Source organism: Entelurus aequoreus, linkage group LG10 (assembly GCF_033978785.1).
Source record: "Entelurus aequoreus isolate RoL-2023_Sb linkage group LG10, RoL_Eaeq_v1.1, whole genome shotgun sequence".
Lineage (NCBI taxonomy): Eukaryota > Metazoa > Chordata > Actinopteri > Syngnathiformes > Syngnathidae > Entelurus > Entelurus aequoreus.
In genome coordinates, this window is record NC_084740.1 from 70,829,701 (window position 1) to 70,856,902 (window position 27,202).

At 32.5% G+C, this 27,202-nt stretch overlaps 1 protein-coding gene across 1 annotated transcript in view; it reads right to left on the reverse strand.

The window, feature by feature from the left end:
* LOC133658097 (T-box transcription factor TBX15-like) overlaps window positions 1-27,202 on the reverse strand; it is a 66,234-nt gene that overhangs the window by 24,829 nt on the left and 14,203 nt on the right. The window contains exons 2-4 of the mRNA XM_062059723.1: window positions 24,638-24,842; window positions 21,235-21,336; window positions 2,155-2,326 (exon numbers count right to left, since the gene is read on the reverse strand). Coding sequence (XP_061915707.1) covers window positions 2,155-2,326; window positions 21,235-21,336; window positions 24,638-24,842 — 479 coding nt within the window. The remainder of the gene's footprint in view (window positions 1-2,154; window positions 2,327-21,234; window positions 21,337-24,637; window positions 24,843-27,202) is intronic.

Below are 27,202 nucleotides of genomic sequence, written 5' to 3' on the forward strand. Positions count from 1 at the left end.
CAACGACGATCTCCATGTTTTTGTGAACATCAAAGACAAATACGTCTACGATAAATCACGCTAAGTCACGTGTTTTTTGCAAACATCAAAGATAAATACGTCTACGAAGAATCACGCTAAATTGTGTGTTCTCGTAAACATTAAAGACAAATACATCTATGATGAATGATGCCAACTTACGTGTTTTCGTAAACATCCAAGACAACTACTTGTACATCTGCGAAAAATTTCGCTAACTTATGTTTTCGTAAACATCCAAAACTATTACATCTACAATGAATAATGCTAACTTATTTGTTTTTTTTAAACATCAAAGACAAATACATCTATGATGAATGACGGCAACTTATGTTTTAGTAAACATAAAAAACAACTACTGCGAATAATTACGCTAATTTATGTGTTTTCGTAAACATCAGAGACAATAATCAACGATGAATGACGCTAACTTACATCAATCTATCAATCAATCAAAGTTTACTTATATAGCCCTTAATCACAAATGACAAAAGACATCTACGATAAATCACGCTAACTTACGTGTTTTTGTAAACACCAAAGACAGATACACCTACGATGAATGACACTAACTACTGAGAAGAATTACGCTAATTTGTGTGTTTTCGTAATCATCAGAGACGATTAATCTACGATGAATGACGCTAACTTACATCAATCAACCAATCAATCTATAAATCTTATATAGCCCTTAATCACAAATGACAAAAGACATCTACGATAAATCATGCTAACTTACGTGTTTTCATAAACATCAGAGACAAATACATCTACGAAGAATGACGCTAAGTTACGTGTTTTCGGGAACATCAAAGACAAAGACATCTACGATGAATGACGCTAACTAAAGGGTTTTCGAACAAATCAAAGACAAATGCATATACGAAGAATGACGCTAAGTTCCGTGTTTTCATAAAAGTCAAAGACAAAGACATCTACGATAAATCACGCTAACTTACGTGTTTTCGTAAACATCAAAGACAAATACATCTACGATAAATCACGCTACGTGTTTTTGTAAAGATGAAAGAGTACCGTATTTTTCGAACTATAAGTCGCAGTTTTTTTCATAGTTTGGCCGGGGGTGCGACTTATACTCAGGAGCGACTTATGTGTGAACTTATTAACACATTAGCGTAAAATATCAAATAATATTATTTAGCTCATTCACGTAAGAGACTAGACGTATAAGATTTCATGGGATTTAGCGATTAGGAGTGACAGATTGTTTGGTAAACGTATAGCATGTTCTATATGTTATAGTTATTTGAATGACTCTTACCATAATATGTTACGTTAACATACCAGGCACGTTCTCAGTTGGTTATTTATGCCTCATATAACGTACTTCATAACGTATTCAGCCTGTTGTTCACTATTCTTTATTTATTTTAAATTGCCTTTCAAATGTCTATTCTTGGTGTTGGCTTTAATCAAATAAATTTCCCCCCAAAATGCGACTTATATATGTTTTTTTTTCCTTCTTTATTATGCATTTTCGGCCGGTGCGACTAATACCCCGGAGCGACTTATAGTCCGAAAAATACGGTAATACATCTACGATGAATGACGCTAACCTATGTGTTTTCGTAAACATCAAAGACAAATAAATCTACGATGAATGACGCTAACGTACGTGTTTTTGTAAACATAAAATAACAATTACGTTCATGATGAATAATCCTAAACATTATAGACAATTTAGTCTTCAGTGATGCTAATGTACGTGTTTGCATAAACACCGAAATGACTATCTTCAGTGACGACAACACACGTTTGTAGTGATTTAATTGGAATTAAAAGCAGGGCCCAGTAAAGCTAATACAAGCAAGCTAAGCGATTAGAAGATGCTAACAGTAGCTAGAAAAGTTGCTAGCAAAGCGTTCAACCTCGGTATAACACTGCCCCCTATTGATGTGGAGTTCACTATCGTCTTTTCTGAGCTTGGCAAAATATAATGTCACAGATAAACAAGCGATGCTAACGTTAGCAGGTAGCTCGATATGTCGGCAGACAGCGTGGCGTCCCTCAAAGTTGACCCCCGCTTTTGAATATTGACACGCTCTTTAAACATTTGCGTAGGTTTGAATATTATTTCTTTTCGTCGAGCAAATGGACAGAAGTCGTTTTCCTTACGTGTCCTTGGTCGTCCAGCTCGTTGTTGGTGAGCTTGAGCTTGTCGAAGCTGACCACCTGCCTCATCCACGTGTCCCCCGACGCCAGCGAGTCCGGGTGGATGTAGACGCGCGGCGGCACGGGCGAGTCGGCGTTCCCCGCCACCATCCACTTGGAGCTGTGGTACACGTACCTTCAGGACAAAAACACAAGCTTAGCGTCAACGGGACAACACAAAGACATCTTTAGTCGATGTCTTCGTCAAATTAAACCCCTAAAACGAGCCTTGTTTACTTTTAAAGATCGAAGTGTTAAGCTAGGTTACTGTTAACGTAAATCTTTGTTTTACGATTTCAAAAACCTACCTTGAAAGGCAGTAACAGTGACGTTAGCTAACATTTCTAGTGGTCCAATGCTAATATTGGAACAGAATGTGTCATTTGATATTTACTTACATTTCAAGCCGCAAATTTTACCTCAGAAATGTTTTTAAACAACAAACTAACACAACACAAATGCTTCATTTGCTAACGTTTTTTCAGCTAACTCCGAGCACTTCATGAAATCTGATAAACGTTTAATTACACACATTTTTGTTTCGTGACGTCTTGTTTACAATGGATCGTAGCATGAATGCTACATTACTTAAATATTTTTGTAAACATTACAGTGATGTACGTGTTTGAGTAAACATCGTAATTACTATCTTCAGTGACAATATTACACATGTCTGTGTACGCACGGACGATTTCCACGTAGCAGACGTACGGGTGTTCATAAACATCGGTGACGACAAAATACGTTTGTGTACGAATGGAAGATTTCCACGTAGCAGACATACGTGTTTTCGTAAACATCAGTGACGATATTATACAGGTCTGTGTACGCATGGAAGATTTCCACGTAGCAGACGTACGTGTTTGTGTAAACATCAAAGACAATTGCCTTTTTACGATAAACGATCATAACTTACATATTTTTGTAAACATTACAGTGATGTACGTGTTTGAGTAAACATCGTAATTACTATCTTCAGTGACAATATTATACATGTCTGTGTACGCACGGACGATTTCCACGTAGCAGACGTACGTGTGTTCATAAACTTTGGTGACGACAAAATACGTTTGTGTACAAATGGAAGATTTCCACGTAGCAGACATACGTGTTTTCGTAAACATCAGTGACGATATTATACAGGTCTGTGTACGCATGGAAGATTTCCACGTAGCAGACGTACGTGTTTGTGTAAACATCAAAGACAATTGCCTTTTTACGATAAACGATCATAACTTACATATTTTTGTAAACATGACAGTGATGTAAGTGTTTGAGTAAACATCGTAATTATTATCTTCAGCGACGATATTATACATGGCTGTGTACGCTTGCATCATTCACACGTTTTTGAAAACATCAAAGACATTTACATTACAACAGACTAACACAACACAAATGCTACGTTTGCTAACATTCTTTTCGGTTAACTCCCGAATATATTATGAAATGTGAACGTTTAATTATACACGTTTTGTGGCGTCTTGTTAACAATGGACGGTAGCATGAATGCTATATTAGCTAACAGTTTGAGCCAGAAATTATATCACAGAATTTTTTTATGACAAGAGACTAACACAACACGAATGCTACATTTGCTAACATTATTTTCAACTAACTCTCAAGTATTTCATGAAATGTGAATGTTTGTTTTGTGGCGTCTTTTTTACAATGGACGGTAGCATGAATGCTATATTAGCTAACATTTCAAGCCACAAATTGTACCTCAGAAATATTTTATTGCAGGAGACTAACACAACACCAATGCTACATTTGCAAAGATTGTTTTCAACTAACTCAGAGTATTTCATGAAATGTGAATGTTTGCTCTGTGACGTCTTGTTTCAAATGGCTTGTAGCATAAATGCTAAATGAGCTAAAATTTTGAGCCACAAATTGTATCTCAGAAATGTTTTTATTACAATAGACTAACACAACACGAACGCTACATTTGCTTACATTCTTATCAGCTAACTCGTGAGTCTTTCATAAAATGTTTAATTACAGACATTTTGTTTTAGTGGCGTCTTGTTTACAATGGATCGTAGCCTGAATGCTACATTTGCTAATAATTCGAGCCACAAGTTGTATCTCAGAAATGTTTTATTACAACAGACTAACACAACACAAATGCTACGTTTGCTAACATTCTTTTCGGTTAACTCCCGAATATATTATGAAATGTGAACGTTTAATTATACACGTTTTGTGGCGTCTTGTTAACAATGGACGGTAGCATGAATGCTATATTAGCTAACAGTTTGAGCCAGAAATTATATCACAGAATTTTTTTATGACAAGAGACTAACACAACACGAATGCTACATTTGCTAACATTATTTTCAACTAACTCTCAAGTATTTCATGAAATGTGAATGTTTGTTTTGTGGCGTCTTTTTTACAATGGACGGTAGCATGAATGCTATATTAGCTAACATTTCAAGCCACAAATTGTACCTCAGAAATATTTTATTGCAGGAGACTAACACAACACCAATGCTACATTTGCAAAGATTGTTTTCAACTAACTCAGAGTATTTCATGAAATGTGAATGTTTGCTCTGTGACGTCTTGTTTCAAATGGCTTGTAGCATAAATGCTAAATGAGCTAAAATTTTGAGCCACAAATTGTATCTCAGAAATGTTTTTATTACAATAGACTAACACAACACGAACGCTACATTTGCTTACATTCTTATCAGCTAACTCGTGAGTCTTTCATAAAATGTTTAATTACAGACATTTTGTTTTAGTGGCGTCTTGTTTACAATGGATCGTAGCCTGAATGCTACATTTGCTAATAATTCGAGCCACAAGTTGTATCTCAGAAATGTTTTATTACAACAGACTAACACAACACAAATGCTACGTTTGCTAACATTCTTTTCGGTTAACTCCCGAATATATTATGAAATGTGAACGTTTAATTATACACGTTTTGTGGCGTCTTGTTAACAATGGACGGTAGCATGAATGCTATATTAGCTAACAGTTTGAGCCAGAAATTATATCACAGAATTTTTTTATGACAAGAGACTAACACAACACGAATGCTACATTTGCTAACATTATTTTCAACTAACTCTCAAGTATTTCATGAAATGTGAATGTTTGTTTTGTGGCGTCTTTTTTACAATGGACGGTAGCATGAATGCTATATTAGCTAACATTTCAAGCCACAAATTGTACCTCAGAAATATTTTATTGCAAGAGACTAACACAACACCAATGCTACATTTGCAAAGATTGTTTTCAACTAACTCAGAGTATTTATGAAATGTGAATGTTTGCTTTGTGACGTCTTGTTTCAAATGGCTTGTAGCATAAATGCTAAATGAGCCAAAATTTTGAGCCACAAATTGTATCTCAGAAATGTTTTTATTACAATAGACTAACACAACACGAATGCTACATTTGCTTACATTCTTTTCAGCTAACTCGTGAGTCTTTCATAAAATGTTTAATTACAGACATTTTGTTTTAGTGGCGTCTTGTTTACAATGGATCGTAGCCTGAATGCTACATTTGCTAATAATTCGAGCCACAAGTTGTATCTCAGAAATGTTTTATTACAACAGACTAACACAACACAAATGCTACGTTTGCTAACATTCTTTTCGGTTAACTCCCGAATATATTATGAAATGTGAACGTTTAATTATACACGTTTTGTGGCGTCTTGTTAACAATGGACGGTAGCATTAATGCTATATTAGCTAACAGTTTGAGCCAGAAATTATATCACAGAATTTTTTTATGACAAGAGACTAACACAACACGAATGCTACATTTGCTAATATTATTTTCAACTAACTCAAGTATTTCATGAAATGTGAATGTTTGTTTTGTGGCGTCTTTTTTTTACAATGGACGGTAGCATGAATGCTATATTAGCTAACATTTCAAGCCACAAATTGTACCTCAGAAATGTTTTGTTGAAAGAGACTAACACAACACCAATGCTACATTTGCAAAGATTGTTTTCAACTAACTCCGAGTATTTCATGAAATGTGAATGTTTGCTTTGTGACGTCTTGTTTCAAATGGCTTGTAACATAAATGCTAAATGAGCCAAAATTTTGAGCCACAAATTGTATCTCAGGAATGTTTTTATTACAATAGACTAACACAACACGAATGCTACATTTGCTTACATTCTTTTCAGCTAACTCGTGAGTCTTTCATAAAATGTTTAATTACAGAAATTTTGTTTTAGTGGCGTCTTGTTTACAATGGATCGTAGCCTGAATGCTACATTTGCTAATAATTCGAGCCACAAGTTGTATCTCAGAAATATTTTATTACAACAGACTAACACAACACAAATGCTACGTTTGCTAACATTCTTTTCGGTTAACTCCCGAATATATTATGAAATGTGAACGTTTAATTATACACGTTTTGTGGCGTCTTGTTAACAATGGACGGTAGCATGAATGCTATATTAGCTAACATTTTGAGCCAGAAATTATATCACAGAATTTTTTTATGACAAGAGACTAACACAACACGAATGCTACATTTGCTAACATTATTTTCAACTAACTCTCAAGTATTTCATGAAATGTGAATGTTTGTTTTGTGGCGTCTTTTTTTACAATGGACGGTAGCATGAATGCTATATTAGCTAACATTTCAAGCCACAAATTGTACCTCAGAAATATTTTATTGCAAGAGACTAACACAACACCAATGCTACATTTGCAAAGATTGTTTTCAATTAACTCCGAGTATTTCATGAAATGTGAATGTTTGCTTTGTGACGTCTGGTTTAAAATGGCTTGTAGCATAAATGCTATATGAGCTAAAATTTTGAGCCACAAATTGTATCTCAGAAATGTTTTTATTACAATAGACTAACACAACACGAATGCTACATTTGCTGACATTCTTTTCAGCTAACACTTGAGTCTTTCATAAAATGTGAATGTTTGATTACAGACATTTTGTTTTAGTGGCGTCTTGTTTACAACGGATCGTAGCCTGAATGCTACATTTGCTAATAATTCGAGCCACAAGTTGTATCTCAGAAATGTTTTATTACAACAGACTAACACAACACGAATGCTACGTTTGCTAACATTCTTTCCGGTTAACTCCCGAATATTCCATGAAACATGAACGTTTAATTACAAACGTTTTGTGGCGTCTTGTTACCAATGGACGGTAGCATCAATGCTATATTAGCTAACATTTTGAGCCACAAATTGTATCTCAGAAATGTTTTTATTACAATAGACTAACACAACACGAATGCTACATTTGCTAACATTATTTTCAACTAACTCTGAAGTATTTCATGAAATGTGAATGTTTGTTTTGTGGCGTCTTTTTTACAATGGACGGTAGCATGAATGCTATATTAGCTAACATTTCAAGCCACAAATTGTAGCTCAGAAATATTTTATTGCAAGAGACTAACACAACACCAATGCTACATTTGCAAAGATTGTTTTCAATTAACTCCGAGTATTTCATGAAATGTGAATGTTTGCTTTGTGACGTCTTGTTTCAAATGGCTTGTAGCATAAATGCTAAATGAGCCAAAATTTTGAGCCACAAATTGTATCTCAGAAATGTTTTTATTACAATAGACTAACACAACACGAATGCTACGTTTGCTAACATTCTTTTCGGTTAACTCCGGAATATTCCATGAAATGTGAACGTTTAATTATACACGTTTTGTGGCGTCTTGTTAACAATGGACGGTAGCGTGAATTTGCTAACATTTCCATTCCAACAGAAGGACGTAGCAGGCGTGTTTATTGTCGTCACTTTTCCTGCTCACTTCGTCGTGTGGCTAAAATGTAGCTAACAATATTAATAACAATAATACAACTCCGACTCCTGGAATGCTACATGAGCTAGCTGCTGTAGTAGCAATGACGCAGAGTGTTTGCAAACAAGAATTGACAGTTTCCAGCTGCCGTATAATTATTCCCCCCCGCGGATAATCGTCGTGAATTTGTGTCGATTTGTGTGAAAAGTGACAAATGTGCGGCGGCGCAGAAACAGAAACGTTCTCACATGAAGTTGAAAGCGAGGACGATGATTTAAACACACAAGCTATTAATTAGCCGGCGCTAACAGCTTTACAACACATTATGAGCGTCTATTTATTCTCTTAGGGACATTTTTTCTCTCACAACTATTACTGCCTTCTTATTTTAGGTAGCGGGATAAAACACACTTATTTTACTTTTTTTTTTATTTTTTATAGCAACTTTTAGCGTTTCAAACTGTTGTAATGTGTACACTCGTCACAATAAGGGCGTTTTGTGAGCAAAAATAAACATTTAACCACCTGTTGCAGCTTCTCTTGTTTTAACCCTTTACTAAAATAACCCAGGGGCAAAGTGACATATGACCTTTAAAAACACGCACACACACTTTAACACACACTTTTATTATTTTTCAAACGCGTTTATTATACAAATGTTTGTATTATTGCATTATTGTATATAGACAGCCTTATTCTATTTCATCTTATTTGCTTTTGTTATAACGTAGTTATGATAATATCATTTTTATTTGATCACATTTATCATATTCTCACATATACTGTAAATATGGCTATTTTTTATCATTAAATTGTATTCTGTTAGCGTCTATGATCATCAATATATTTTAATTATTAACTACTAGACTTATTATTTATATATTGTATTTTTGACACTTTTCGGGACTTTTAAAAAAATATGTAAATATTACTTTTGCAAATGCAATTTTTTTTAGTTTCTTATAACTCAATATTACATAAAAATACACCATGATACGTAACATTTTAAACGTAATTTTAAGAAACAATTTGTAATGTTTTAATAATAATATAAACAATATCTTACAAAATAATAACATTAAATTATACTAAAAGAGTTATTTCAATAACATGTTCTATTTTATTCTATACCAATAATTTTTATTAACATATTTTCAAAGTTTTCTTTTTATCGGCTAAATTATATGACAGGTTTCCTTTACTTTGCGACTTGAACCTTATTTGCTTTTGTTATCATAATATAATTATTTTATTCTATACAATTTATTTAAATTTTTTAAAACTCAATAATACTGCATAAAATATGTCATATAAAAAAAATACATAATACACCAAACCCACATTTAGAATATTTGTAAACTGTCACATTTAAAACTTCATTTTGAAAATTTTAATATAATATTTTAATTAGAATATATACAATATTATAAAAATTATAACATTAAATTTGATTAAAATAGTTGTTTTAATGACATTTTCTATTTTATTCTATTATTTTTATTTTATTTTATTGTATACAGTTTATTTACATTTCTTCAAACTCAATAATAGTACATAAACATATGTGATATAATAACTACATAATACACCAAACACACATTTAGAATATTTGTATGCTGTCACACTTACAACTTCATTTTTAAAACTAAATATAATATTTTAATAATAATATAAACAATATTATGAAAATTATAGCATTCAATTATATTACAATCGTTATTTTAATGACATTTTCTATGGTGTTCTTTTTTTTTTAATTCTATTTTGTTCTATACAATTTATTTACACTTCTTAAAACTCAATTGTATTGCATAAAATATGTAATATAATAAATACATAATACACCAAACCCACATTTAGAATATTTGTAAATTGTCCACATTTAAAGCTTAATTTAAAAAAATGAAATATAATATTTTAATAATACTAAACAATAATATACCAATTATAACATTACATTTTATTAAAATAGTTATTTTAATTACATTATATAATACTATTTTTGTATTCTATTTTATTCTATAATTTTTTTTTACATTTCTTAAAACTCAATAATATAATAAATAAATAAATAATATTGCATAAAACATGTAACATAATAATTACATAGTACACCAAACCCACATTTAGAATATTTGTAAACTGTCACTTTTAAAACTTTTTTTTTTTTATTCAAATATAATATTGTATTAATATAATAATAACATTAAATTATATTAAAATAATTATTTTATTGACATTTTCTTTTTAATTTAAAATAATTACAATTTTAATTACCATATTTTCCAAGTTTCTTTTTATCAGCTCAACTAAATGAGACGTTTCTTTCACTTTACGACTTTTCAAACAAAAACGACATTTAAAGCAGTTTTCAGAGTTAAATTTATTGCTGTTGTTCACGAACGCCGAGCCACGTCGCTTCTTTGGTGACCATCACTAAAACCACTAGAGGGCGCCTTTGTTTTCAGCGCTCGCGTCAACGCCCTTCCACATCCACTGCATTTTTCGTACATCTCCTTTGCTAGCGCGCGGCGTGTGGGGGCCACCTTGGCGACGAAAAGTGGAATGAAACGCAAACGCGGTTAGCGTCTCTGAGAAGATGACGCGCGTTCCAGCCGGGCTGTATATTTCCTGGCAAATTAACGGCTGAGGCGTGTCGGCGACTCCTTTAAATAGTCCACCGCTGTCAACGCGTTTAATTGTTAGCATCAAGCACAAGAGAAACTGCATTGGGGTTCGGAGAAAGACGCTGACTCGTTACAAACATTTTTAACCTTCCCACGCAGGGTCTGTCAGTGCCACGTTGACACCGGGCGGCCGAGTACAATCCGATCTTTTGCGTCTGCTACGTAACTAGCGTGAAAACAAAGAGGCCGCGCAGGAAACAACGTAAACAACAATGGCGGACATTTTTCTTCTTCTTTTTGTACTTTTTCTCCTTTCTTTCTTTGTTTGGTGACGTTTGCTGCATGACTGCGGAGTAAAGCGATTTTTTTTTAATTGACACTAAGGTACGAAAAAGGGCTTCAGTAACGCTAACGTACGTGTTTGCGTAAACATCAAAGACAATTATGTCTAAGATGAACGATCCTAACTTACATGTTTTTGTAAACATTACAGTGATGTACGTGTTTGAGTAAACATCGTAATTACTATCTTCAGTGACGATATTATACATGTCTGTGTACGCACGGACGATTTCCACATAGCAGATGTACGTGTTTTGGTAAACATCGATGACGACAAAATACGTTTGAGTACGAATGGAAGATTTCTAAGTAGCAGACATACGTGTTTGCGTAAACATCAAAGACAATTACGTTTGCGATGAATGATCCGAACTTACATATTTTTGTAAACATTACACTGATGTACGTGTTTGAGTAAACATCGTAATTACTATCTTCAGTGACGATATTATACATGTCTGTGTACGCATGGAAGATTTCCACGTAGCAGACGTACGTGTTTTCGTAAATATCGATGACGACAAAATACGTTCGAGTACGGATGGAAGATTTCCACGTAGCAGACATACTTGTTTTCGTAAACATCAGTGACGTGTTTTTGTGAACATTAAAGGCAATTACTTTTCACGTATCGACTTCGAAAGCTCGGGCGATACCAATGACGCTAACAAAAAGTTTGTGTTTTCTTAAAAATCAAAGACAACTGAATACGATGAACGACGCTAACATGTGTTTTTGTGAACATCAAAGGCAGTTACATTTACGATGAATGATGCAAACATACATATTTTCGTAAACATCACAGACAATTTAGTCTTAAATGATGCTGATGTGTGTGTTTGCGGAATCATCGGCTTACTGTCTGTAATGATTCTCATGTATCGACTTCAAAAGCTCGGGCGATACCAATGACGCTAACGTAAAGTTTGTCTTTTCTTAAAAATCAAAGACAATTGAATACAATGACGCTAAGGTACTTGTTTTTGTGAACATCAAAGGCAGCTACATTTACGATGAATGAAGCAAACGTACATATTTTCGTAAATATCACAGACAATTTAGTTTTTAATGAAGCTGATGTACGTGTTTGCGGAAACATCGGCTCACTGTCTTTAATGATTCTCACGTATTGACTTCGAAAGCTCGGGCGATACCAATGACGCTAACAAAAAGTTTGTGTTTTCTTAAAAATCAAAGACAACTGAATAACGCTAACATACGTGTTTTTGTGAACATCAAAGGCAGTTACATTTACGATGAATGAAGCATACGTACATATTTTCGTAAACATCACAGACAATTTAGTCTTTAATGATGCAGACGTACGTGTTTGCGGAAACATCGGCTCACTATCTTTAATGATTCTCACGTATCGACTTCGAAACCTCGGGCGATACCAATGACGCTAACGTAAAGTTTGTGTTTTCTTAAAAATCAAATACAACTGTATACGATGAATGACGCTAACATGCATGTTTTTGTGAACATCAAAGGCAGTTACATTTACGATGAATGAAGCAAACGTCCATATTTTCGTAAACATCACAGACAATTTAGTTTTTAATGATGCTGATGTACGTGTTTGCGGAAACATCGGCTCACTGTCTTTAATGATTCTCACGTATCAACTTCGAAAGCACGAACGATTCCAATGAAGCTAACGTACAGTTCGTGTTTTCTTAAAAAATCAAAGACAATTGAATACGATGATGCTAACATACTTGTTTTTGGGAACATCAAAGCCAGTTACATTTACGATGAATGACGCAAACGTACATTTTTCGTAAACATCACAGACAATTTAGTCTTTAATGATGTTGATGTGAGTTTGCAGAAACATCTCCTTATTGTCTTTAATGATCCTCACGTATCGACTTCGAAAGCACGTTCAAAACAGTTCGTGTTTTCTTAGAAATTTAAAGACAATTTGCGTTAGCGTTTCTTTCCCGACACCTGGCAAACGTTGAAACTATTGCTAATTAGCGTTTTTTTTAAACAAAGAATGCTGCTCATTTTCAGCACGCGTTAACGTAGCGCTTCTTGGGCGTACTGTCAGCCATGTTTTTGGCGACACGCTGCGATACGTCCTACTTCTCAGCGTCCACAAGCAAATTTGTCACGGACGGACGCTAACGTTGAGACGCTAACGTTGAGACGCTAACGCGCTTTGTTTGTCCCTGAGAGCAATCGTCTCCGCCGGCGGGCCCCCCTGGCTCAGCTAGCGGCCCGCCTGGAGAGGAAGCAGATGACGACGGTGGTGGTTGTGAATATATTTCAATCCCCACGCTCTGGCTCCGACTTCAGGGCCCGGCGAGGCGAGCCAGCGCATCTGTCTCGTCGCATTCCCAGAGCGATCCATCACGCGCGGAGCCAGCACATGCTAGCTTGGATCACTCTCGCGCCTTTGTTTCTCTCCCGCAAAGATCCTCGCCGCTCCACTCGTGACATGTGAAGTGAGACTCGTGCGAGGACTGAGAATACGACGTAGGGTCGGCCACTTTTACACGTGATGAAGTCCGATTCGAAGAAAAACACGGCCGACAACCACGTTATGCTAATATTTGCCGATAAACAATTTGAGTGCTAACAGCGAACCCCCTCGTTTTTTAGCACCCTTCATCGTTTTGCGTTGAACGTTACCGAATCACTAAACTGCCTGTAACTCCCACTAGGAAGGTCGTAGAGACATGAAACAAAAACCTCTATGTTGGTCTGACTTAGACCTACATTTCATAATTTGACATCCTCAGTGCAAAAACCAACAGGAAGTTGGCAATTCCCCCTTCAAGACAAAAATTTACTAAAAACACTCATTTTTGCCTCTTTGAGCTGCAATTTTTCATTTAAAATTGGCCCGCTACCTACAAAAAACTACACGATAAACTACATTACAAACTACTTGACAAAAAAAATCATCACAAACTATATAAACTACACGACCAACTACATCACAAAATTCACGACAAACTACACGATAAAGTACATCCCAAACTACATAACATTCATGACAAACTACGTGACAAAATTCATGAGGAAAAATCATGACAAACTACATCAGCAAATACATTACAAACTACTTGACAAAAAAAATCTTCACACACTATATAAACTACAAAACTACGGGACAAAATCCATCACAAACTACATTACAAACTATATAAACTACATGACCAACTACATCACAAAATTCACGACAAACTACATGACCAAATACACGATAAACTACATTACAAACTACTTGACAAAAAAATCATCACAAACTATATAAACTACACGACCAACTACATCACAAAATTCACGACAAACTACACGATAAAGTACACCACAAACTACATAACATTCATGACAAACTACGTGACAAAATTCATGAGGAAAAATCATGACAAACTACATCACCAAATACATTACAAACTACTTGACAAAAAAATCTTCACACACTATATAAACTACAAAACTACGGGACAAAATCCATCACAAACTACATTACAAACTATATAAACTACATGACCAACTACATCACAAAATTCACGACAAACTACATGACCAAATACACGATAAACTACATTACAAACTACTTGACAAAAAAAACATCACAAACTATATAAACTACACGACCAACTACATCACAAAATTCACGACAAACTACACGATAAAGTACATCACAAACTACATAACATTCATGACAAACTACGTGACAAAATTCATGAGGAAAAATCATGACAAACTACATCACCAAATACATTACAAACTACTTGACAAAAAAATCTTCACACACTATATAACCTACAAAACTACACGACAAAATCCATCACAAACTACATTACAAACTATATAAACTACATGACCAACTACATCACAAAATTCACGACAAACTACATGACCAAATACACGATAAACTACATTACAAACTATATGACAAAAACTCACCAAATTTTACACACACATCAAAAAACGTGTACACAACACTTTAGTCAAAAAAACCAAACCCCAAAAATCAAAATTGCGCTCTAGCGCCCCCTAGGGAAAAAACAAAAACAAACTGCCTGTAACTCCCACTAGGAAGGTCGTAGAGACATGAAACAAAAACTTATATGTTGGTCTGACTTAGACCTACATTTCATAATTTGACATCCTCAGTGCAAAAACCAACAGGAAGTTGGCAATTCCTCCTTCAAGACAAAAATGTACTAAAAACACTCATTTTTGCCTCTTTGAGCTGTAATTTTTCATTTAAAATTGGCTCGCTACCTACAAAAAACTACACGATAAACTACATTACAAACTACTTGACAAAAAAAAATCATCACAAACTATATAAACCACACGACCAACTACATCACAAAATTCACGACAAACTACACGATAAAGTACATCACAAACTACATAACATTCATGACAAACTATGTGACAAAATTCATGAGGAAAAATCATGACAAACTACATCACCAAATACATTACAAACTACTTGACAAAAAAATCTTCACACACTATATAAACTACAAAACTACGGGACAAAATCCATCACAAACTACATTGCAAACTATATAAACTACATGACCAACTACATCACAAAATTCACGACAAACTACATGACCAAATACACGATAAACTACATTACAAACTATATGACAAAAACTCACCAAATTTTACACACACATCAAAAAACGTGTACACAACACTTTAGTCAAAAAACCAAACCCCAAAAATCAAAATTGCGCTCTAGCGCCCCCTAGGGAAAAAACAAAAACAAACTGCCTGTAACTCCCACTAGGAAGGTCGTAGAGACATGAAACAAAAACTTATGTTGGTCTGACTTAGACCTACATTTCATAATTTGACATCCTCAGTGCAAAAACCAACAGGAAGTTGGCAATTCCCCCTTCAAGACAAAAATTTACTAAAAACACTAATTTTTGCCTCTTTGAGCTGTAATTTTTCATTTAAAATTAGCTCGCTACCTAAAAAAAACTACACGATAAACTACATTACAAACTACTTGACAAAAAAAATCATCACAAACTATATAAACTACACGACCAACTACATCACAAAATTCACGACAAACTACACAATAAAGTACATCCCAAACTACATAACATTCATGACAAACTACGTGACAAAATTCATGAGGAAAAATCATGACAAACTACATCACCAAATACATTACAAACTACTTGACAAAAAAATCTTCACACACTATATAACCTACAAAACTACAGGACAAAATCCATCACAAACTACATTACAAACTATATAAACTACATGACCAACTACATCACAAAATTCACGACAAACTACATGACCAAATACACGATAAACTACATTACAAACTATATGACAAAAACTCACCAAATTTTACACACACATCAAAAAACGTGTACACAACACTTTAGTCAAAAAACCAAACCCCAAAAATCAAAATTGCGCTCTAGCGCCCCCTAGGGAAAAAACAAAAACAAACTGCCTGTAACTCCCACTAGGAAGGTCGTAGAGACATGAAACAAAAACTTCTATGTTGGTCTGACTTAGACCTACATTTCATAATTTGACATCCTCAGTGCAAAAACCAACAGGAAGTTGGCAATTCCCCCTTCAAGACAAAAATTTACTAAAAACACTCATTTTTGCCTCTTTGAGCTGTAGTTTTTCATTTAAAATTGGCTCGCTACCTACAAAAAACTACATGACCAAATACACGATAAACTACATTACAAACTACTTGACAAAAAAAACATCACAAACTATATAAACTACACGACCAACTACATCACAAAATTCACGACAAACTACACGATAAAGTACATCACAAACTACATAACATTCATGACAAACTACGTGACAAAATTCATGAGGAAAAATCATGACAAACTACATCACCAAATACATTACCAACTACTTGACAAAAAAATCTTCACACACTATATAAACTACAAAACTACGGGACAACATCCATCACAAACTACATTGCAAACTATATAAACTACATGACCAACTACATCACAAAATTCACAACAAACTACATGACCAAATACACGATAAACTACATTACAAACTATATGACAAAAACTCACCAAATTTTACACACACATCAAAAAACGTGTACACAACACTTTAGTCAAAAAACCAAACCCCAAAAATCAAAATTGCGCTCTAGCGCCCCCTAGGGAAAAAACAAAAACAAACTGCCTGTAACTCCCACTAGGAAGGTCGTAGAGACATGAAACAAAAACCTCTATGTTGGTCTGACTTAGACCTACATTTCATAATTTGACATCCTCAGTGCAAAAACCAACAGGAAGTTGGCAATTCCCCCTTCAAGACAAAAATTTACTAAAAACACTCATTTTTGCCTCTTTGAGCTGTAATTTTTCATTTAAAATTAGCTCGCTAGCTACAAAAAACTACACGATAAACTACATTACAAACTACTTGACAAAAAAATCATCACAAACTATATAAACTACACAACCAACTACATCACAAAATTCACGACAAACTACACGATAAAGTACATCACAAACTACATAACATTCATGACAAACTACGTGACAAAATTCATGAGGAAAAATCATGACAAACTACATCACCAAATACATTACAAACTACTTGACAAAAAAATCTTCACACACTATATAACCTACAAAACTACAGGACAAAATCCATCACAAACTACATTACAAACTATATAAACTACATGACCAACTACATCACAAAATTCACGACAAACTACATGACCAAATACACGATAAACTACATTACAAACTACTTGACAAAAAAAATCATCACAAACTATATAAACTACACGACCAACTACATCACAAAATTCACGACAAACTACACGATAAAGTACATCACAAACTACATAACATTCATGACAAACTACGTGACAAAATTCATGAGGAAAAATCATGACAAACTACATCACCAAATACATTACAAACTACTTGACAAAAAAATCTTCACACACTATATAAACTACAAAACTACGGGACAAAATCCATCACAAACTACATTACAAACTATATAAACTACATGACCAACTACATCACAAAATTCACGACAAACTACATGACCAAATACACGATAAACTACATTACAAACGATATGACAAAAAATCATCACAAACTATATCAACTACACAACCAACTGCATCACGAAATTCACGACAAACTACACGATAAAGTACATCACAAACTGCATAACATTCATGACAAACTACGTGACAAAATACACGATGAACTACATCACAAACGATACCACAAAATTCATGACAAACTTCATGACAAAATACACGATAAATTACGTAACATTCATAACAAACTACGAGACAAAATTCATGAGGGAAAAACATGACCAAATACATTGTCAACTACTTGACAAAAAAAATCACCACAGACTACGTCATAAACTACACGACCAACTACATCACAACATTCGTGACCAAATACACGATGAACTTCATGACACAATACACGATAAACTACATCACAAAATTCATGACACAATACACGATAAAGTACATCACAAACTACATAACATTCATGACAAACGACATGACAAAATTCACGAGGACAAACTACATGACAAACTACATCACCAAATACGTTACAAACTACTTGACAAAAAAATCATCGCAAACTATATAAATTAAACGACCAACTGCATCACAAAAGTCATGACAAAATTCATTACAAACTACATGATAAACTACGTAAAATGTATGACAAACTACATGATAAAATGCATGAGGAAAAACCATGACAAACTATATCACCTAATACATTACAAAATACTTGACAAAAATCATCACAAACTATATAAACTAAACGACCGACTGCATCACAAAAGTCATGACAAAATTAATTACAAACTACATAACAAAAACCATGATAAACAACATGACAAACTATATAAACTACACAACCAACTACATCACAAAATTCACGATAAACTACATGACCAAACGCATGATAAACTACATCACAAAATTCATGACAAAATACACGATTAACTACATCACAAACTACATAACATTCATGACAAACTACATGACAAAATTCATGAGGGAAAAACATGACAAACTACATGACAAATTACACGACCAAATAATTACAAACTACTTGACAAAAAATTCTCACAAACTATACAAACTAAACGACCAACTACATCACAAAATTCACGACAAACTACATGACCAAACACACAATAAACTACATCACAAAATTCATGACAAAATACACAATTAACTACATCACAAACTACATAACATTCATGACAAACTACATGACAAAATTCTTGAGGGAAAACATGACAAACTACATGACAAATTACACGACCAAATACATTACAAACTACTTGACAAAAAATTATCACAAACTATACAAACTAAACGACCAACTACATCACAAAAGTCATGACAAAATTCATTACAAACTACATGGCAAAAACCATGACAAACGACATGACAAACTACATAAACTCCACGACCAACTACATCACAAAATTCACGACAAACTACATGACCAAACACACGATAAACTACATGACAAAATTCATGACAAAATACACGATTAACTACATCAAAAACTACATAACATTCATGACAAACTACATGACAAAATTCATGAGGAAAAACCATGACAAACTACATGACAAATTACATGACCAAATAATTACAAACTACTTGACAAAAAATTATCACAAACTATACAAACTAAACGACCAACTACATCACAAAAGTCATGACAAAATTCATTACAAACTACGTGACAAAAAACATGACAAACAACATGACAAACTACATAAACTCCACGACCAACTACATCACAAAATTCACGACAAACTACATGACCAAACACACGATAAACTACATCACAAAATTCATGACAAAATACACGATTAACTACATCACAAACTACATAACATTCATGACAAACTACATGACAAAATTCATGAGGAAAAACATGACAAACTACATGACAAATTACACGACCAAATACATTACAAACTACTTGACAAAAAATTATCACAAACTATACAAACTAAACGACCAACTACATCACAAAATTCACGACAAACTACATGACCAAACACACGATAAACTACATCACAAAATTCATGACAAAATACACAATTAACTACATCACAAACTACATAACATTCATGACAAACTACATGACAAAATTCTTGAGGGAAAACATGACAAACTACATGACAAATTACACGACCAAATACATTACAAACTACTTGACAAAAAATTATCACAAACTATACAAACTAAACGACCAACTACATCACAAAATTCACGACAAACTACATGACCAAACACACGATAAACTACATCACAAAATTCATGACAAAATACACAATTGACTACATCACAAACTACATAACATTCATGACAAACTACATGACAAAATTCTTGAGGGAAAACATGACAAACTACATGACAAATTACACGACCAAAAACATTACAAACTACTTGACAAAAATTATCACAAACTATACAAACTAAACGACCAACTACATCACAAAAGTCATGACAAAATTCATTACAAACTACGTGACAAAAACCATGACAAACGACATGACAAACTACATAAACTCCACGACCAACTACATCACAAAATTCACGACAAACTACATGACAAAATTCATGACAAAATACACGATTAACTACATCACAAACTACATAACATTCATGACAAACTACATGACAAAATTCATGAGGAAAAACCATGACAAACTACATGACAAATTACACGACCAAATACATCACAAACTACTTGACAAAAAATGATCACAAACTATATAAACTAAACGACCAACTACATCACAAAAGTCATGACACAGTTCATTTCAAACTACATGATAAACTGCATCGCAAACTACATAACATTCATGACAAACTACACAATAAACCACATCACAAACTAAATAGCATCCATGACAAACTACATGATAAAATTCATGAAGAAAAACCATGACAAATTACATGACAAACTACATCACCAAATACATTACAAACTACTTGACAACAAATCATCACAAACTATACAAACTAAACGACCAACTACATCACAAAAGTCATGACAAAATTCATTACAAACTACATGACAAACGACATGACAAACTATATAAACTCCACGACCAACTACATCACAAAATTCACGATAAACTACGTGACCAAATACACGATAAACTACATCACAAACAACGTAACTTTTTTAATGCTATATATCGCAATTGTGTGCCAAAGTCAGGCTACATTAAAACTGCTTTTTAGGGCCTGACCTGTATCTCTTGTTGTCCACGGGGACTATGTCCATGGCGATGTAGTACTGCTGGTGCGGGTCCAGGCCGGCGATCTTGACCCGCATGGCAGGAAACATCCTCCTGACAGTGGAGAAAACGCAAGAAAGGAAGCGAGTCAATCAAGCAAATTGTATCGACGTAGCCCTAAATCACGATGCTAACGTTAGCGAGCTAATGTTACTATGCTAGCTTTTTAATCTTTCGCTAATTTTATAGGTATTCTCCTCAATCGTATTTTGGTACCTGATGCAAGCTAAGGCTAACGTGCTAACATTAACTTTTTTTTTTAGCTAATTTAGCAGGTATACACATCAATGTCATTTAATTAATGCTACTTGTAAGTATGCTAATGTTAGCATAGTGCTTTTAGCATGCTAGCTTTTTTTTTGCTAATATTGCCGGTATACACTTAGCGTCAAATATTTTTTCACCTGGCAAATGATACCTTTTAGCGAGCTAATTTTAATATGCTATCTTTAGTTTTTTAAGCTAATTTTGTAGGTATTTACCTCATTCATATTTTGCTACCTGATGCAAGCTAAGGTTAGCATGCTAACATGAACTTGTTTTTGTTTTTTTGCTCATTTAGCAGGTATACACATAGAGTGATATATTTTAGCATTACATTTATGCTACCTGGAAATACGCTATTGTTAGCATAGTTCTGTTAGCATGCTAGCTTTTTTTGGGGCTAATTTTGTAGGTATACACCTCAGCGTCAAATATTTTGTCACTTGACGAATGATACCTTTTAGCAAGCTAATGTTACTATGCTAGCTTTTATTTTTTAGCAAATTTTGTAGGTATTTACCTCAGTCATATTTTGCTACCTGATGCAAGTTAAGGTTAGCATCCTAACATAAAAAATGTTTTAAGCTCATTTAGCAGGTATACACATTAGAGTGATACATTTTAACATTACATTTATGCTACCTGGAAATATGCTATTGTTAGCATAGTTCTGTTAGCATGCTAGCTTTTTTGGGGGCTAATTTTGCAGGTATACACCTCAGCGTCAAATATTTTGTCACTTGACGAATGATACCTTTTAGCAAGCTAGTGTTACTATGCTAGCTTTTATTTTTTTAGCAAATTGTGTAGGTATTTACCTCAGTCATATTTTGCTACCTGATGCAAGTTAAGGTTAGCATCCTAACATAAAAAATGTTTTAAGCTCATTTAGCAGGTATACTCATTACGGTGATATATTTTAGGATTGCATATATGCTACCTGTAAATATGCTATTGTTAGCATAGTTCTGTTAGCATGCTAGCTTTTTTTTGGGCTAATTTTGCAGGTATACACCTCAGCGTCAAATATTTTGTCACTTGACGAATGATACCTTTTAGCAAGCTAATGTTACTATGCTAGCTTTTATTTTTTAGCAAATTTTGTAGGTATTTACCTCAGTCATATTTTGCTACCTGATGCAAGTTAAGGTTAGCATCCTAACATAAAAAATGTTTTAAGCTCATTTAGCAGGTATACACATTAGAGTGATATATTTTAGCATTACATTTATGCTACCTGGAAATATGCTATTATTAGCATAGTTCTGTTAGCATGCTAGCTTTTTTTGGGGCTAATTTTGCAGGTATACACCTCAGCGTCAAATATTTTGTCACTTGACGAATGATACCTTTTAGCAAGCTAGTGTTACTATGCTAGCTTTTATTTTTTTAGCAAATTTTGTAGGTATTTACCTCAGTCATATTTTGCTACCTGATGCAAGTTAAGGTTAGCATTCTAACATAAAAAAGGTTTTAAGCTAATTTAGCAGGTATATACATTAGAGTGATATATTTTAGCATTACATTTATGCTACCTGGAAATATGCTATTATTAGCATAGTTCTGTTAGCATGCTAGCTTTTTTTGGGCTAGTTTTGCAGGTATACACCTCAGCGTCAAATATTTTGTCACTTGACGAATGATACCTTTTAGCAAGCTAGTGTTACTATGCTAGCTTTTATTTTTTTAGCAAATTTTGTAGGTATTTACCTCAGTCATATTTTGCTACCTGATGCAAGTTAAGGTTAGCATCCTAACATAAAAAAGGTTTTAAGCTCATTTAGCAGGTATACACATTAGAGTAGTATATTTTAGCATTACATTTATGCTACCTGGAAATATGCTATTATTAGCATAGTTCTGTTAGCATGCTAGCTTTTTTTTTAGCTAATTTTGCAGGTATACACCTCAGCGTCAAATATTTTGTCACTTGACGAATGATACCTTTTAGCAAGCTAGTGTTACTATGCTAGCTTTTATTTTTTTAGCAAATTTTGTAGGTATTTACCTCAGTCATATTTTGCTACCTGATGCAAGTTAAGGTTAGCATCCTAACATAAAAAATGTTTTAAGCTCATTTAGCAGGTATACTCATTACGGTGATATATTTTAGGATTGCATTTATGCTACCTGTAAATATGCTATTGTTAGCATAATACTGTTAGCATGCTAGCTTTTTTTTGTTGTTGTTGCTAATTTTGCAGGTATACACCTTACCGTCCAATATTCTGTTACTTGACGAATGGTGCCTTTTAGCAAGCTAATGTTAATATGCTATCTATTTTTTTAAGCTAATTTTGTAGGTATTCACCTCCGTCATATTTTGCTACCTGATGCAAGTTAAGGTTAGCATGCTAACATTAAAAAAAATTTAAGCTCATTTAACAGGTATACACATTACGGTGATATATTTTAGGATTGCATTTATGCTACCTGTAAATATGTTATTGTTAGCATAATACTGTTAGCATGCTAGCTTTTTTTTTTTTTTGTGCTAATTTTGCAGGTATACACCTTACTGTCCAATATTTTGTTACTTGACGAATGATGCCTTTTAGCAAGCTAATGTTAATATGCTATCTATTTTTTTAAGCTAATTTTGTAGGTATTCACCTCAGTCATATTTTGCTACCTGATGCAAGCTAAGGTTAGCATGCTAACATGAATTTTTTTTAGCTCATTTAGCAGGTATACACAGAGTGATATATTTGAGCATTACATTTATGCTACCTGGAAATATGTTATTGTTAGCATAATACTGTTAGCATGCTAGCTTCTTTTCTTTTTTTTGCATTAGCGTAGTAGCTTTTTTGAGCTAATTTAGCAGGTACACACTTCAGTGTCTTATATCTTAGTATTTCACTAATGCTACCTGTAAGCCTGTTATTGTTAGCATAGCACTGTTAGCATGCTAGTTTTCTTTATTTTTTTACGGATAAGTATTTTGTAGTTCTTTGAAAAAAATCTACATATTGTACTGGTTTTGAAGGTGAAAACTATAAAAAGTATCCTTTGTCAGTCTGTGGCCCTTGGTGGAAAAAGTGTGGGCCCCTGGTGTGGAAGGCGCAGAAGGTGTGGTGGAGGCCACTACCTGCCGGCCTTGGTGATGATCATCTCAGTCCCGATGTCATGGAACCTCTTCCACAGGTCGGCACACTGCAGCTCCACGTGGATCTCCTCCATGGACGACGCTGGAGGCTCGCAGGCTCCTGATGGAAGCTCCGCCGGGGAACCGAAGGAACACGAGGTCCTCTCCGACGCGTCCTCCACGTCCGAGCCGGGACTCGTCTCGCAGTCTGAGGACCAGCACCAAATAGGTTGGATTTTCACATCAACGCATTTTTAACGTTTGTATCAGCAAACAAATATTTTTAAAGTACTTTCAGACCAAATAAAACATCATAAAACAATGTTTTTAAAAGTGCTTAAAATTGTAATAAATTCAAATATTACAATTATATTTTTAACATATTTTTAAAGGACTTTCAGACCAAATAAAACATCATAAAACATTTTTAAAAAGTGCTTAAAATTGTAATAAATTCAAATATTACATTTATATTTTTACATTTTTATTATATTTTTAAAGTACTTTCAGACCAAATAAAACATCATAAAACAATTTAAAAAATTGCTTAAAATTGTAATAAATTCAAATGTTACATTTATATTTTTATATTTTTTTTATATTTTTAAAAGTACTTTGAAACCAAATAAAACATCATAATACAATAAAAAAGTGCTTAAAATTGTAATAAATTCAAATATTACATTTATATTTTTATTATATTTTTAAAGTACTTTCAAACCAAATAAAACATCATAATACAATAAAAAAGTGCTTAAAATTGTAATAAATTCAAATATTACATTTACATTTTTATATTTTTAATATATTTTTAAAGTACTTTCAGACCAAATAAAACATCATAATACAATAAAAAAAGTGCTTAAAATTGTAATAAATTCAAATATTAAATTTATATTTTTATTATATTTTTAAAGTACTTTCAGACCAAATAAAACATCATAAAACAATTTAAAAAAGTGCTTAAAATTGTAATAAATTCAAATATCACATTTACATTTTTATATTTTTATTATATTTTTAAAGTACTTTCAGACCAAATAAAACATCATAATACAATAAAAAAAAGTGCTTAAAATTTTAATAAATTCAAATATTACATTTATATTTTTATTATATTTTTAAAGTACTTTCACACCAAATAAAACATCATAAAACAATAAAAAAAAGTGCTTAAAATTGTAATAAATTCAAATATTACATTTACATTATTATATTTTTATTATATTTTTAAAGTACTTTCAGACCAAATAAAACATCATAAAACAATAAAAAAGTGCTTAAAATTGTAATAAATTCAAATATTACATTTACATTTTTATATTTTTAATATATTTTTTAAAGTACTTTCAGACCAAATAAAACATCATAATACAATAAAAAAGTGCTTAAAATTGTAATAAATTCAAATATTACATTTATATTTTTATTATATTTTTAAAGTATTTTCAGACCAAATAAAACATCATAAAACAATAAAAAAAGTGCTTAAAATTGTAATAAATTCAAATATTACATTTACATTTTTATATTTTTATTATATTTTTAAAGTACTTTCAGACCAAATAAAACATCATAATACAATAAAAAAGTGCTTAAAATTTTAATAAATTCAAATATTACATTTATATTTTTATTATATTTTTAAAGTACTTTCAGACCAAATAAAACATCATAAAACAATAAAAAAAAGTGCTTAAAATTGTAATAAATTCAAATATTACATTTACATTATTATATTTTTATTATATTTTTAAAGTACTTTCAGACCAAATAAAACATCATAAAACAATAAAAAAGTACTTAAAATTGTAATGAATTCAAATATTACATTTATATTTTTATGATATTTTTAAAGTACTTTCAGACCAAATAAAATATCATAAAACAATAAAAAAGTGCTTAAAATTGTAATAAATTCAAATATTACATTTATATTTTTATTATATTTTTAAAGTACTTTCAAACCAAATAAAACATCATAATACAATAAAAAAGTGCTTAAAATTGTAATAAATTCAAATATTACATTTATATTTTTATTATATTTTTAAAGTACTTTCAGACCAAATAAAACATCATAATACAATAAAAAAGTGCTTAAAATTGTAATAAATTCAAATATTACATTTATATTTTTATTATATTTTTAAAGTACTTTCAGACCAAATAAAACATCATAATACAATAAAAAAGTGCTTAAAATTGTAATAAATTCAAATATTACATTTATATTTTTATTATATTTTTAAAGTACTTTCAGACCAAATAAAACACCATAATACAATTTTTAAAAAGTGCTTAAAATTGTAATAAATTCAAATATTACATTTATATTTTTATTATATTTTTAAAGTACTTTCAGACCATATAAAACATCATAATACAATTTTTAAAAAGTGCTTAAAATTGTAATAAATTCAAATATTACATTTATATTTTTATTATATTTTTAAAGTACTTTCAGACCAAATAAAACATCATAATACAATTTTTAAAAAGTGCATACAATTTTAATAAATTCAAATATACATTTATATTATTATTACATTTTTAAAGTACTTTCAG